The 14,738-nt window shown below is 41.7% G+C and overlaps 1 protein-coding gene across 2 annotated transcripts in view; it reads right to left on the reverse strand.

The window, feature by feature from the left end:
- The window catches only part of dapk1 (death-associated protein kinase 1), a 203,006-nt gene that overhangs the window by 4,293 nt on the left and 183,975 nt on the right, over positions 1 to 14,738 (reverse strand). For both annotated transcript variants that reach the window (XM_078214417.1, XM_078214418.1), the window contains exon 25: positions 11,249 to 11,437. In XM_078214417.1, the coding sequence (XP_078070543.1) occupies positions 11,249 to 11,437 (189 nt within the window). The remainder of the gene's footprint in view (positions 1 to 11,248; positions 11,438 to 14,738) is intronic.

Here is a 14,738-nt window from a genome sequence, read left to right on the forward strand (position 1 = left end):
GTAAACTACACCTTATGGTTTAATGTCTCATCTGAAAGTGACACCACTCAGTGGCTGCAGATTTAGCAGACGTATTGGTTATAATCTCCTAAAATTCCTTAGATTCTGGAAGAGTTCCAATGGATTGGAAAATAGCAAACGTAACACTTCTATTCAAGAAAGGAGGGAAACAGAAAACAGGATACTCTAGGCCAGTTAGGCCAACATTTGTCACAGGGAAATTGCAAGAAACCATTATTAAGGTGGTTATAGCAGGATGCTTAGGATCAGATAGTCAAAAAGGTTTCTTGAAAGCAAGATAGCGCTTCACCAACTTAATAGAGTTCTTTGAGGAACTAACAAGCATGATGGTTAAATAGGAAATTGCAGACGTGATATACTTGGATAGCTAAAAAGCATTCGAGAAGGTGCCACATCAAAGGTTACCACACAAAGTAAGAACTCAAGGTATGTAATGATAACATATTAGCATGGATAAAAGATTGATTAGCTACCGGAAAGCAGAGAGCAAGATTGGCGAGCTGTAACTTATGCAGTGCCACTGGGATCAGCGCTGCAGCCTCAACTATTTATAATCTATATCAATAACTTAGATGAAGGGACTGAATACATGGTAGTTAAATTTGCCAAGACATCAAGCTAGCAGGTTTAATGAATGGGCAAAAACTTGGCAGTTGGAGTATGATATGGGAAAATGTGAACTTGCCCATTTTGCCAGGCAGGTAGAATAGGGAAGTGGTTTAGTATTTAGAGGGAGAGAGACTGCAGAATTTGGTGGTACAGAGGGATCTGGGTGTCTTAGCACATGAATCAAAAAGTTAGTATGCAGGCAGAGCAGGTGAAGAGGAAGGTAATGGCATGCTAGCTCTATTGTAAGGGGAATGGAATATTAAAATAGGGAATTTCTACTGTTCTACTCCAGCTGTATAGAACCTTGGAAAGAATACATCTGGAGTATACAGTTTTGGTTTCCTTATTTGAAAAAGGATTTAATTGAGTTAGAAACTGTTCAAAGAATGTTCACTCAACTCATCCCTGGTATGAAGGACTTATCTTAGGAAGGAAGATTGAACAGGTCTTTACCCTTTGAAGTTTAGCACAATGAGGGGTGATCTTATTGAAACACTTAAGATCACGAGGGGATTAGTTAGGGTGGACACCAGGAAAATGCTTCCACTTATGAGACTAGAACAAGAGGACACAGTTTAAAAATAAGTCGTATCCCATCTTAGATGGAGATGATGAGAATTCTTTTCTCCCAGACAGTTATTAGTCTGTGGAACTTGCTTCCCCAGAAAGAAAGAGAGGCTGGGTCATATTTTCAAGCTGGAGTCAGATAGATTTTTGATAGACGAGGAAAGTGGAGTTGAAACCACAGTCAGATCAACCTTATCCTTATTGAATCAGAGGGCTGAATCCTGTTCCTAAATCCAACGTTCCAATGAAAATCTAGATTGTATGCTATTGTCCCTGGATTGGGGCTTGAACCCACGATCTTCTGATTCTGAGGTAATGATTTGGCTCTTTAGCTGCAAGTGACACCTTGGCTCAGTGGTAGCTCACTTCTGGAGTCAGAAGTTTGACTAATTCAGTGAGTAACTCAACATTTGACTGAATCCCTTCTTTTCTCCAGAATTTTACATCATCAAAAGAGGACGTTTACCGAGAAATTCATACTGATAAATGTGGTTTGCCTTGTGTCTTTCTTTAGCCCTGATTAAAGAATCATGCCATGTAGCCTTTATTTTAAATTGTGAATCATTTACATGAAACTCTAGCAATTATCTTCTCTCCTTTCCTGAAAGCACAGACTAATGCCTTCACAAGTTACAGCTGCAATTTAGTTCCTGGTCATATAATTCCTAGAGTGCAGAAGCAAGTCATTCGGCCCATCGAGCCTGTACTAACAACAATCCCACCCAGGCCCTGTAACCCCACATATTTACCCTGCTAATCCTGCTGACACTAAGGGGCAGCTTAGCATGGCCAATCAACCTAACCCGCACATCCTTGGACTGTGGGAGGAAACCGGAGCACCCGGAGGAAACCCACGCAGACACAGGAAGAACATGCAAACTCCACACAGAGAGTGACCCGAGGCTGGAATTGAACCCGGGTCCCTGGCGCTGCAAGGCAGCAGTGCTAACCATTGTGCCACCATGTCGCCCAAATAACTATTTACACAAGTGCCTAGAGGCTAACTTCATAGATCGCTAACTTAGCAGCCCAAATCTATTTTTAAAGGGAAAGGTTACAGCAGATTACTTTAGAAATAGTGGACTGTGCACTCAAGTCCACTATTGTGGAGCCCAAGATATTGGGTTACTGGATCAGTTTCAGAGGATTGACTAAAATCCAATCTCCCAAGAATAGGCTCATCATTTTGGAGAAAACTTGACTCCAAAGAGATTTTGCTCATCTACTCTCCAAAAAGATATATTTCTTAATTGGTCATTAAGCAATAGGCAAGTGAGAGTTTTAGCCTAATTAAGATAGTAGTTCTGTAGCATGTAATCAGTGCAATTCACCACAAAGTGTGGGTGCATTTCCACATTTCCCCTGGACCATAGCAGGAACATAAGTCCCAATGAGGGCAGTTCTTCTTTCAACTAATCTTTCTTATCTGTTCAATGATCGTAAAAATCCCAATGCATGGAAAACTTGTGATGGAAAAGGTGCGTCAAAACAGTCCTCCAAGTCTTGCCCTGTAATGACTAGGCAAGCAACATGTGAAACCTAGGACAAAGCCGTGCTGTTGTGTGGGCAGCATGGTGGCACAGTGGTTAGCACTGCTGCCTCACAGTGCCAGGGACCCGGGTTTAATTCCGGCTTGGGTCACTGTCTGTGTGGAGTCTGCATGTTCGCCCCATGTCTGTGTGAGTTTCCCCCGGGTGCTCCAGTTTCCTCCCACAATCCAAAGATGTGCGGGTTAGGTTGATTGGCCATGCTAAATTGCCCTTAGTGTGAGGGGGATTAGCAGCCTAAATATATGGGGTTGTGAGAGTGGGGCCTGGATGGGATTGTTGTCAGTGCAGGCTCGATGGGCTGAATGGCCTCCTTCTGCACTGTAGGGATTCTATAAAGCTATGAGGTGGAATGTACCTGGCATAGACAACATCAGGGTGGTTGGATCTTGGTAAGTTATTCTGCATCATGCAGAAGGCGAATATCCATCAAACAACAAGTGGAATACCTAGGGTCAGCACAATAGCTGCTGGAAAACATGAACTGGACATGAAACACATGACCTTACACTTGCATATCCAACTTTAATACAGCGTACTTTGCCCTTCGCTAACGTGAAGAACTGTACACATGCTAAAGCTGTCATGCACCAGAACTTCAGGCACAGATGCAAAGCAGGCTGACCCTTGCCTCCTATAATTAGTCATTTGAAGATTCCCTCTGGAGCTACACAGAACAATATTAATGGACTCTGTGGCACACAAATCTTACTAATTAAATTAACCCACTGTTCAGCACACGAGCTCCCCAGCTGAACATCATCTGTCAAAGGCACTGCTGCAATACTTTTAAAGTTTATTTATTAGTGTCACAAGTAGGTTTACATTAACACTGCAATGAAGTTACTGTGAAAATCCCATAGTCGCCACACTCCAGCTTCTGTTCGGGTACAGAGGGGGAATTTAGCATGGCCAATGTGGGTAACCAGCATGTCTTTGGAGTACCTGGAGGAAACCCACGCAGACACGGAGAACATGCAAACGTCGCAGAGACAGTGACCCAAGCTAGGAATTTAACCCTCGTCCCTGGTACTGTGAAGCAACCAGCATGTCTTCATACTGTGCCGCCCCCGATTCCAGAAATGACTGGAATCGGTATTGCAAAACTGTTCCTTCTGATGTCATCTAATACAATACTGATGAAGATATTAAATGTCATGGGTGACGGCAGGAAAGCTTACTCCACTTCTCATAAAAATACAGCTCAGCGATTGTGCAGACTGCCGTTCATGTATCTTAGGCTGGCGTGTGGATTTCAGATCAAATCTAAAATTTGATCATTCCTATGCCATAAAATTACTTTTCAGGTGATAATGAACCAATTTGAAAGCCTTATGAAAACTGATGAGAGGCCTACAAGTAGATTCCTCAAGCCTAGTAACAATGTTCCACGATCAAGCAAAAAGAATGACCTTTTCCACATATTCCTCACAAAAACAAAATTCATTCAGTTTCTCCTTGATTAGGCCAAATGAAAATATTTATTAAATAATGACTGAGAAAGCTTTTGGATTCAAGACCCTTCATTAGTTGTACCAAGTGAAGACGACTCTCTGCCAACTCAATATTAACTCAACTAAATTATAGCAATTATGCGCTGTCAAGTAATCTTTTATCCCATGAAACAAAACTGTAAAAAGAAACCTTTTTATTAAGAATTTCCATACTGAGCAGGCTTTAGGCCAATCCAACAACCTGCCTTGAAAACTCTGCTCATATACTGACAGCAGTGCCAAATTCTACCACAACAGCTGAGAAAACCTACATCATTCTAAATAAAACAATCCACAACATTCTAAAAAAAATTAATTCACCCCATCTCCTAATGTTAACAGATCCTTCAAAAAACTCCAGGATCCAGATTCGTATCTTCTCCAAAAACAAACCAGTTCTTTTTTGGACCATATCCTATCTGCGTACCAAGCTTCGTGGAAATCCGTCCATTAATTTTTGAGTTATATTATATACAGACGCAGTCTAATGGGCAAAAACTTTACCTCTATCCACCTTCAATGGCAGAGGTAATAAACTGCACCACTGTATACAGGTTCACATTCTCTGTTGGTTTGCTTATTCCATACTAATTTCATTCTGTGTGTTGAGTGTCACAACCTAATAAGCACATAAAATTGTAGTAAGATATAGGCTGCGATTCTCAAGGCTTGTTTGCCCTGGACACTAAATCCATTATGGCTGCAAACACTTGCAAGAGAACCATAACGGGATTTGCAGCGGCAAAGTATCAGTTTAAGATCCTCCCTGCGACCCCCCCCCTCCCCGCCAGCAACGGAATCAGTTTCATGCCCAGACAGGACTATTGAGTGCTGGGAGTGGGTGTGTGTGTGTGTGTGGAGCTTGGTTTGGGGGATGCTTCCCTTGTCTGCCAGAGGTCCCGATGTTCTCTTGGTTGGGGGCATGTTGCTTACTTTGAGATTGGGGTACCCTTTAAAAAGAGCAGCCCGATGTCTGGGGAGCCGGCCTTGCCACCAGAATGATAGTACAAAGCAAGCCCCCCTACTTATTATTTGACAAAGTGTCAGAAAATCTGGAATGAAACCTGGCTGTGTTTCTGTGGAGAAACATGCCAGTTTTCAGTCAGAACCTGACACTGACATTTTTTTAGGAAAATTCCACCCATAAAGTTAGACAACGATTAAATTATGAAATTAAAATATTACTCAAGCAGATTCTTCATTAGAAATCATAATTCTCATTTAAACAAAAATGTGTTTTCTTTATTGCTACGTGACAAAATAGTAAGGTCAACAATGTTATAAACAACATACAGCCTTTCAGAAAGAATGGTCAACATTAGATAGCAATCAATATTATCACATCTTTCTCCTTCACTAGCCCTGCTGTCCTGACTTGAGATCAATGGATATCATGTCCAGTGATTCCTACTTGGATTGTGTGTGGTGACAGGATTGGGCTCAATTGTAATATTCCCTAGTCATATGCTGCAATACATGAAGAATGGGCAAAGAGTACGTGTTTCATAGCATGAATCACGAATCACATGTCTTCAGATGAGGGAGAAAATACCTTCCAGCAACTGAGCTGTGAGGATATCTGGGCCGTTCCTGAAATTTTATACCTTGCCTGCATGCACACATGCAGTCAAAAGTTTTATATGGAAATATTATTTACCAGGCTTATGTAATTGCCACAGCACTGAAACCACCTAATCAAAATCGTAAAATACACCATCTGTGACTGCCAATAGCCCCCATCTTTCTCTCACCATCAACCACACCATCCTCGTCCAAAATCTTTCTACCAACGTCCTGATCGGTGAATCTGCCCTCTCTAGGTTTCACTTTTACCTGTCAATCGTAGACACAGCAATGACCTCTCCTCCTGCCTCCTTAGTGTTCGAGTTCTCGAAGGATCAGGGTAAGAAGTTAAAAGGATACAGACAGACTAAATGAGTATGTCAATGGAGTTCAATGTGGGGAATTATTAAGTCATCGACTTTGAATCCAAGAAAAACAAGTCAAAACATTTTCTCAACGGTGAGATTTTAGGAGCTCTGGAGCAGCAAAGGGATCTAGGTGTTCATGTATAGAAATCTCCAGTGGCTAGTGTACAGGTATTAAAAGCAAATCAAAAGAAGTGTATCATAAGAGCTGTAATGCTTCAGTTGTAGAGTCTTGGTCAGATCCCATCTGGAGTACTGCATTCAGCTTTGGAGACCACACCTCAGGAAAGATATACTGACCCGGAAAAACACCACAGTGCAGATACACAAGATGATGCCAGGGCTTGTTATGAGAAGAGGTTGCTTTCACTTGGTTTGTACTCTCTTGAGTTTCCAAGGTTATTGGTGATACTGCCAGAAACTTCAGCTCATTGAACTCTGGTGCCAGGATCCTTTTCCGCACCAAATCCCATCCTTCACATGTGCTCAATGATTAAATGGACTCCGGTCTTCTAACATCTCAAATTTTAAAATTTTTATCCTATTGTTTAATTCCTATTATGGTCTCGTCCTTCCCAATCTGTTACCTCCTCCTGCTCCACAACCTTCCGATGATTCTGCATTCCTTCAACTCTGGTCTTGTTTATACCTCAGTTCCTTTGCCCCACCATTTACGGCTGTGCCTTCAGCCATCTAGAACCTAGGCTCTGAAATTATCTCTCTCGCTTCATAGAATCCCAACAGTACAGAAGGAGGCCATTTGGCCCATTGAAGCCTGCACCAACAACAGCCCCACCCAGGCCCTATTCCCGTAACCCCAAACATTCACCCTGCTTGTCCCCCTGACACTAGGGTCAATTTAGCATAGCCAATCCACCTAACCCGCACATCTTTGGACTGTGGGAGGAAACCGGAACACCTGGAGAAAACCCACGCAGACATGGGGACAAAGTGCAAACTCCGCACAGACAGTGACCCGAGGCCGGAATCGTGAGGCAGCAGTGCTAACCACTGTGTCACCATGCCACCCTATTGCCTCACTTTCTGTGCCGAGTGTTTCATTTTTGTGGTTCTATGTGCTTAATACAGGCCATAGAAAAGTCACGATGCATATAAAACTAAATGTTGCAACATTCTTTGGTGCAATCTCAGACTCATCTCTTCATTCTGAAGTACGTAGAATTGTCATTTCAGTTCTAGTGAGGTAGCTTCAACTGGCTGCATGTTGTGCATGCATCAAGTGACATTGTGTTATGAGAATGCACAAGTAAAACGCCTACAGAGGCACATTGTTCAGAAATAAGAAAAAACAGTTTATAAGATGTAAACAATCACATTTTATTTACATTGGGGTCTGGGATCTCCAAGCTTCTCAGTAACCAGTGCAAACCAGCAACGTGCTGCTACTGCGCTTTAATAATCAACTCAAAACACTTACTTTTAATCTGTGAAACCCATGTTAAAATTCACTTACGATAATCCACAATTATATTTTTCTTGGTAAAACTAACTTTGTTAGACTAGGTATGGAAAAATATTTTGTGATACATCAAAATATATCAGTTACAATCCAAAGAATAACTAACTCTTGGGTTAGTCACTAACCCAACTAGCCCTGTTGGTGTTCATTGTCCACATAGGTAAACAGTTCTAACCATGCTTACCTAACCTGCTCCCATATCTCAATGTTCTGCTTTTGTTATTTACAGCAGTCACAGTGCAAGACTGATGGATTGCCAAGCGTCGTACGAGGTCAGCTGAGACTGACTAAAGATGCAGTTAATAATTAACTTCACAATTATTGCAACACTACTTTTCCTTTGAACTGGTCAGCATGCTGACACTCCCATTGTTCCAATGCAGAAAAAGAGCACAAGACAGTAGATCAGTCTTAAGACAATGACACATTCATTACTCAGGATACTGGGATATTTGGACCAGGTTTTATGAAATCAAAGTGACACAAAGCCCAGATTTTTCCACAAGAGCATTTTCAGCAATCCAAACTGTAAATGTAGTTGTCTAGCACACTCAGTTCACTGTCTGGTAAGCTCCCTGTATTTTGATTACAGATGCAACAGATTATATTTCATAATTTGATGGTAGTGAATGAGAAGCCCCCCCCCCGAGAGTCCACAAATACATCAATTGGATGGCAATTTTTTGCTTTAAATTTGCTTTGATGCAAATCTGAAGTATGGCACTCATCTAAAGTGCTCCTGAGCAGCCATCCGCCCTACACTGATAATGGAATTAGTCAACTTACTTCCAGTTAGAATATACAATGAATCTCACTATTCTCTCGCCCAAGGGCAGTTCATGTTTAATTGTTTGAGTGATTGTTGCATTTTAAATCATTCAAACAATCTATTGACTATAAACACACATTGTTGACAGGTCAGTAATGGTGTTGCGAAAATGGTAGGAATGCAGCAAAACCACAATTATCATCCTAGCCCTGAAAACAATTGAGCTTTGAAAATTAGTCTCCAACTGTTGTTAACATAGGATAATGGTAGAACCACCCAAAGACTAGGAAAATTATGTGGTACAAACAACCATAACCACGTGGGAATACAATAATGGAGACATGACTCCATAAAGGGCAGGAATAGATGAGAGGCGGCACGGTGGCACAGTGGTTAGCACTGCTGCTTCACAGCGCCAGGGACCACAGGGTTCCATTCCTGGCTTGGGTCACTGTCTGTGTGGAGTTTGCACATTCTCCCTGTGTCTGTGTGGGTTTCCTCTTGCAAAATCTCACTAACTGTCTTGGCTGGAGACAATACACATCTCTTTAACCTGTGCTTAACCCTCTCTCCACTCACATTGTCTGTATCTTTAAGACTTGATTACTTGTAAAGACTCGCATTCCAGCCATTATCTTGTAAATTGAGTTTGTGTCTATCTATGCCTGTTTGTGAACACAACTCCCATTCACCTGATGAAGGGGCAGTGCTCCGCAAGCTTGTGGCTTGTACTACCAAATAAACCTGTTGGACTTTAACCTGGTGTTGTGAGACTTCTTACTGGGTTTCCTCCCACAGTCTGAAAGACATGCTGGTTAGGTGCATTGACCCGACCAGGTGCCGGACTGTGGTGACCAGGGGAATTTCACAGCAACTTCATTGCAGTGTTAATGTAAGACTTACTTGTGACTAATAAATAAACTTTACTTTAAGCATTCCTGGATAGAGGATGTTCAGGAAAGATAGTTTAGGAAACACGGAGAAGAAAAGAAAGCAGGAGAGGTGGAAGTATTGATTAATATCATAGTGATAGAGTGGATGACCTGGAGAGGTCAAGGACAGAATATATTTGGTTAGATATACAATGAAGGTGCCATTACACTGTTGGATGTATTCCCAAGGCTACAGAATATTGGGAATGAAAAGGTCCGAGATCACATACCAACTGACTCAAGAACAGCTTCTTCCTCACTGCCATCGGCCTTCTGAATGGACTTACCTCGCACTAAGTTGATCTTTCTCTACACCCTAGCTATGACTGTAACACTACATTCTGCACTCTCTCGTTTCCTTCTCTATGGACAGTATGCTTTGTCTGTATAGCGTGAAAGAAACAATATTTTTCATTGTATGCTAATACATGTGACAATAATAAATCAAATCAAAATGGTGGAGAAAATTTAGAGAGAGGGAAAAGAACTAAAGAGTAGCGATAATGGGAAACTTCAATTAGGCTAATATGGACCGGAATAGTAACATTGTCAAGGGCAGAGAGTGGAAAATATTTCTGAGGCATGTTCAGAGAACTTTATTGATCAGTATGTTTCCAGCCCAATGAGGAAGGAGGCATTGCTAGATTGGATTCTGTGGAACAAGGTGGGTCTAGTGGATCAAGTGTCAGGAGGGGAACATTTTTGTGATCATTGTTTGAGGAGGGAGAATTCAAGTGCAGTCAGATTTGTCCCCGGTAAATTGGAATCAAAGATTGGCAGGCAAAACCGTAATGGAATAAAGGCTGCCCTTAAAGAGATGGTTTGAGTACAGGCAAGGTACATTCCAAAGAGGGGTAAAAGGTAGGGCAACAATGCCAAAGATCCCTGGATGGCAAGAGAGATAGAGGCCGTAATTTTACCGGAATCGGGGTGGGTACGGCTCGCAGAATGGAATTCTCCGTTGGCCTTGGGCGGGATTTTACGACCAGAGAGTAGGATGAAGGAGGTAAGGAACATGCATGACAGATGTCAGAATGATTGTTCAAGTGAAACATAGGCTGAAAATAGACAGTTTAGAAGGGAAGTGGAAAAAAAAGAAATTTGAAAGGCAAAAAGACAGTATGAGAAGATGCTGCAAGTTAACATGAAAAGGAATCCAAAAGTCTTCTATTGGCATATGAAAAGCAACAGGGTAAAGAGAGGGACTGGGGCTGATTAGGGACTCAAAAGGGGATGTACACATGGAGGCAGAGGCTAATGTGCTAAAGTGAGTATATTGTGTTTGTCTTTACCAAGGAAGAACATGCTGCCAACGTCACAGTCAAGCAGCAGGTAGCTAAGGCACTGCATGGACTAACATCGATAAAGAGGATCTATCAGATTTCATAAGATTGTTTCTACTTATGGTTGATAAGTCACCAGGATCAGATGGAATGCATCCAAGGAAGCTGAAGGAAGGAAGGGTGGAAATTGTGGTGGCACTGGCCAGTCATAATTTTTCAATCCTCATTAGATGCCAGGATGGTGCCAGAGGATTGCAGTATTGCTGTTCAAACGCTGTTTGAAAAATGATCCAAGGTTAAACTACAATCTAACCTTGAGGTTGGGAAAGTTTTTAGAAGCAATAAACTGATAGTCACTTGGACAAGTGTGGATTAATTAAGGAAAGCCAGCACTTCGTTAAAGGCAAATTGTTAAACACAATTAAAATGGCAACATGAACCAATTTCCTACACTTAATTTCACAAGCAGTATAAATAATGAAGACGGTGCAGTAGGTGTCATTTACAATCACAATGTAATTAGTGTAGTGAGAAATAAGCTATTTATCAAGCATGGAGAAACAACCATCAAGGTAGTTGTTTCTAGACTTAACTCCTTATAACTAACTAAAACACTTACCTCTCCCAAACTGTGCAATTGTTGAGCCACTTCCCTCAGGTCCTCTTCACTCACCAAGGGATTAATCTGGTCCTGAACATCATAAACAAATTGTTGCCATGACATAAACTGGTTGGGTCCATTTTGCTTTCTCCAGGAAGGCAGTGTTGAGATGATTTTCTCACAGAGGAATGTCATGGGTAGACAAGCCTAAGAGAGTTCAGGACATACATATGTTGTTTGGTTATTAGTTTACAGGATAATAGAAACATGTTAGCTGATTTTCCAAAACTATATTGTATTAACTATATCAAGATTATGACTTCTACATGGCCAATTAAGCTAGATATTAACATAACGTCTCCTAAATTGCATTTTCCCAATTTCACCCTCTTTTGAAGGTGATGGGGCACTACCCCATAGGCACTTTTGGACACTTCCTGAAGCCAAGTTATCATTTACTTCACAAGCCAGTGAATTTATCTGACTATTTTTCCGTTGACCCCAAGTGGGATTTTCTGGTTTCGGGGTGTGTGCGCCCGGAAAATTCCACCCACTGTTTTGCACTGAGTGACAATGAGGCTAACTATTATGATCACAGAGCACATCCCATTTCAGCCCAATCACAACACAGTTAACTCCTGCAGTACTCATGAACAGTGAGCAAGAACCTTGGGTGATGCTTCCATTCTCTAACCTAAGGGTACTGAGTCCAATTGTAATGTCCTGTGGTCACACCGGGAGAACACAGCTAACACTATGCACAAGCTCTTGTGTACAAACAATTATCTAAGTGTTGCATAAGCAGGGTAGATGTGGTTCAAATTTCTAAACGTGTTTCCACTGCAAACAGTTCCGTACTATAACTGGAGAAGGAGCATCCATATCAGCTGCTAGGGAAGCCAAAGGGAAGACAAAAGAAAATGAAAAGGTAGAAGGATGGAGATTAGAGTGAGATAAATGGAAAGAGATGTAAAAGAACCAGAAAACAACAGGAGGAAAAGAGAAACCAGGAGTAAACACAGAGTGCTATAAAATAAAATATCACAGTTGAACAAATTCTATATACAAGCAATAACAACACAAAACCGCGCAAGCTGTTTTATTGTTTCAATAATTGGTGTGCCCGCAATTGCGTCCACACAAGAAGAATAGAAGAAAAACCCACTGTAGGTGAACACTGCAAAAAAGTCCAAAATATATTCTTTGAACTCCACAGAATACTGTTGATTTTTAACTCGGGCATTGAGCAAATACATTCAGAAGATAAACAGACTAAAGCTGAAAGGTCTGGGGAAATTAGATACGATGTGGAGATGCCGGCGTTGGACTGGGGTAAACACAGTAAGAAGTTTAACAACACCAGGTTAAAGTCCAACAGGTTTATTTGGTAGCAAAAGCCACACAAGCTTTCGAGGCTCTGAGCCCCTTCTTCAGGTGAGTGGGAATTCTGTTCACAAACAGAACTTATAAGACACAGACTCAATTTACATGAATAATGGTTGGAATGCGAATACTTACAACTAATCCAGTCTTTAAGAAACAAAACAATGGGAGTGGAGAGAGCATCAAGACAGGCTAAAAAGATGTGTATTGTCTCCAGACAAGACAGCCAGTGAAACTCTGCAGGTCCACGCAACTGTGGGAGTTACAAATAGTGTGACATAAATTCTGATTCTAGGATCGCATGATAAAGACTCAGGAGGAAAAAAGCAGAAATATTTATGTGAAATAGTGTGACATAAACCCAATATCCCGGTTGAGGCCGTCCTTGTGTGTGCGGAACCTGGCTATCAGTTTCTGCTCCGCGACTCTGCGCTGTCGTGTGTCGCGAAGGCCGCCTTGGAGAACGCTTACCCGAATATCAGAGGCCGAATGCCCGTGACCGCTGAAGTGCTCCCCAACAGGAAGAGAACAGTCTTGCCTGGTGATTGTCGAGCGGTGTTCATTCATCCGTTGTCGCAGCGTCTGCATAGTTTCCCCAATGTACCATGCCTCATACACATCTTTTTAGCCTGTCTTGATGCTCTCTCCACTCCCATTGTTTTGTTTCTTAAAGACTGGATTAGTTGTAAGTATTCGCATTCCAACCATTATTCATGTAAATTGAGTCTGTGTCTTATAAGTTCTGTTTGTGAACAGAATTCCCACTCACCTGAAGAAGGGGCTCAGAGCCTCGAAAGCTTGTGTGGCTTTTGCTACCAAATAAACCTGTTGGACTTTAACCTGGTGTTGTTAAACTTCTTACTGAAATTAGATACAACAGTGTTGGTGTTTGAACACAGCCTTTGGAACACGCTGTTCTTGGTTTATAGCGCAATGTTCATATTCCTGTCATTGCAAACAGGATGCCAAAATGTACAGAAATGTAGGTACTGAGATAAGTGAAGACTGTGGTTTTGCACTCACGTTTGTTGTGATCGCACCAATCTGAACTAGCTTTCACACTGGCAACAGCAGGACATGTGAGATGCTGATTCCTGAAATTCAGATTAGCAATGCCAACAAAAATACCAACAGAAATTGTTGGCGTGTTCAGGAAGACGCCTGTGCTGACAGTGCACATCATCCATTATATGTCACAGTCTGCTACAACATTACTGTTTGTGCTTGCCTATCAGACGAAGAAGCTGTTTGGTCCAATGATATAAAGCGAGATTAGTCAGTGTGCACAGTATAACTCGAGCATTCAGCAACATTTCCCTTCAAGCACCCCTGCGTGGAGTAAGGATTTGTGCCACATAGTGTATTGAAGTAAAGCAAACGGGATAGCTTTGTGGAAAGGAAGGAGGCCACTTGGTCCTACACCCCAGTTCTGCCATTCACCAAGATCAGAGCAGATCTTCCACCTTAGTTACATCCCACATTTCATTAGTACTCAAAAATCTATTGACCTCGGTCTTGAACATGTTTGAAAGCCAAGGGTGGGATTTTATGGTCTCGCTAGTCCCGAGACCATAAAATCCCGCCTGAGGTCAACGAACCTTTCCATGGTCTGCCCCTCACCTGTTCCAATGCCTGTGGTAGGCGGGACAGTAAAATTCCAGCCAAAACATTCACAGTTCTCTGGGGTAGAGAATTCCAAACATTGACAACCCTTTGAGGAAGTTTCTCTTCATCTCAGTCCTAAACAGCCAATGCATCCTCTCAACATCCACCTTGTCAAGTCTCTTAAAGAATGTTACATGTTTTGATGAGATCATCATTCTTCTAAACTCTAGGGAATATACGTCATGTCAGCTCGATCTTGCTGTGATGGGCAATTAACTCCTTCATTCCAGGAATTAGTTGAGTGAACATTCATTGCACTCCCCTGAGGGTAAGTGCACCTTTCCTTCAGCTTTTACAAGAGAAAATTGCATTAAAAAACATTGCGTCCAAGGATAAAATGGTGCACGAGTTTGCAGAAATGTTTTCAATCATTTTCTGAGACTAAGAACATCCCAAAAATCAGGAAGACTTATAAGAATGAGTAAATCGGAAATTGTGACATGTGAACTTTATCTCCTGG

Source organism: Mustelus asterias, chromosome 6 (assembly GCF_964213995.1).
Source record: "Mustelus asterias chromosome 6, sMusAst1.hap1.1, whole genome shotgun sequence".
Classification (NCBI taxonomy): domain Eukaryota; kingdom Metazoa; phylum Chordata; class Chondrichthyes; order Carcharhiniformes; family Triakidae; genus Mustelus; species Mustelus asterias.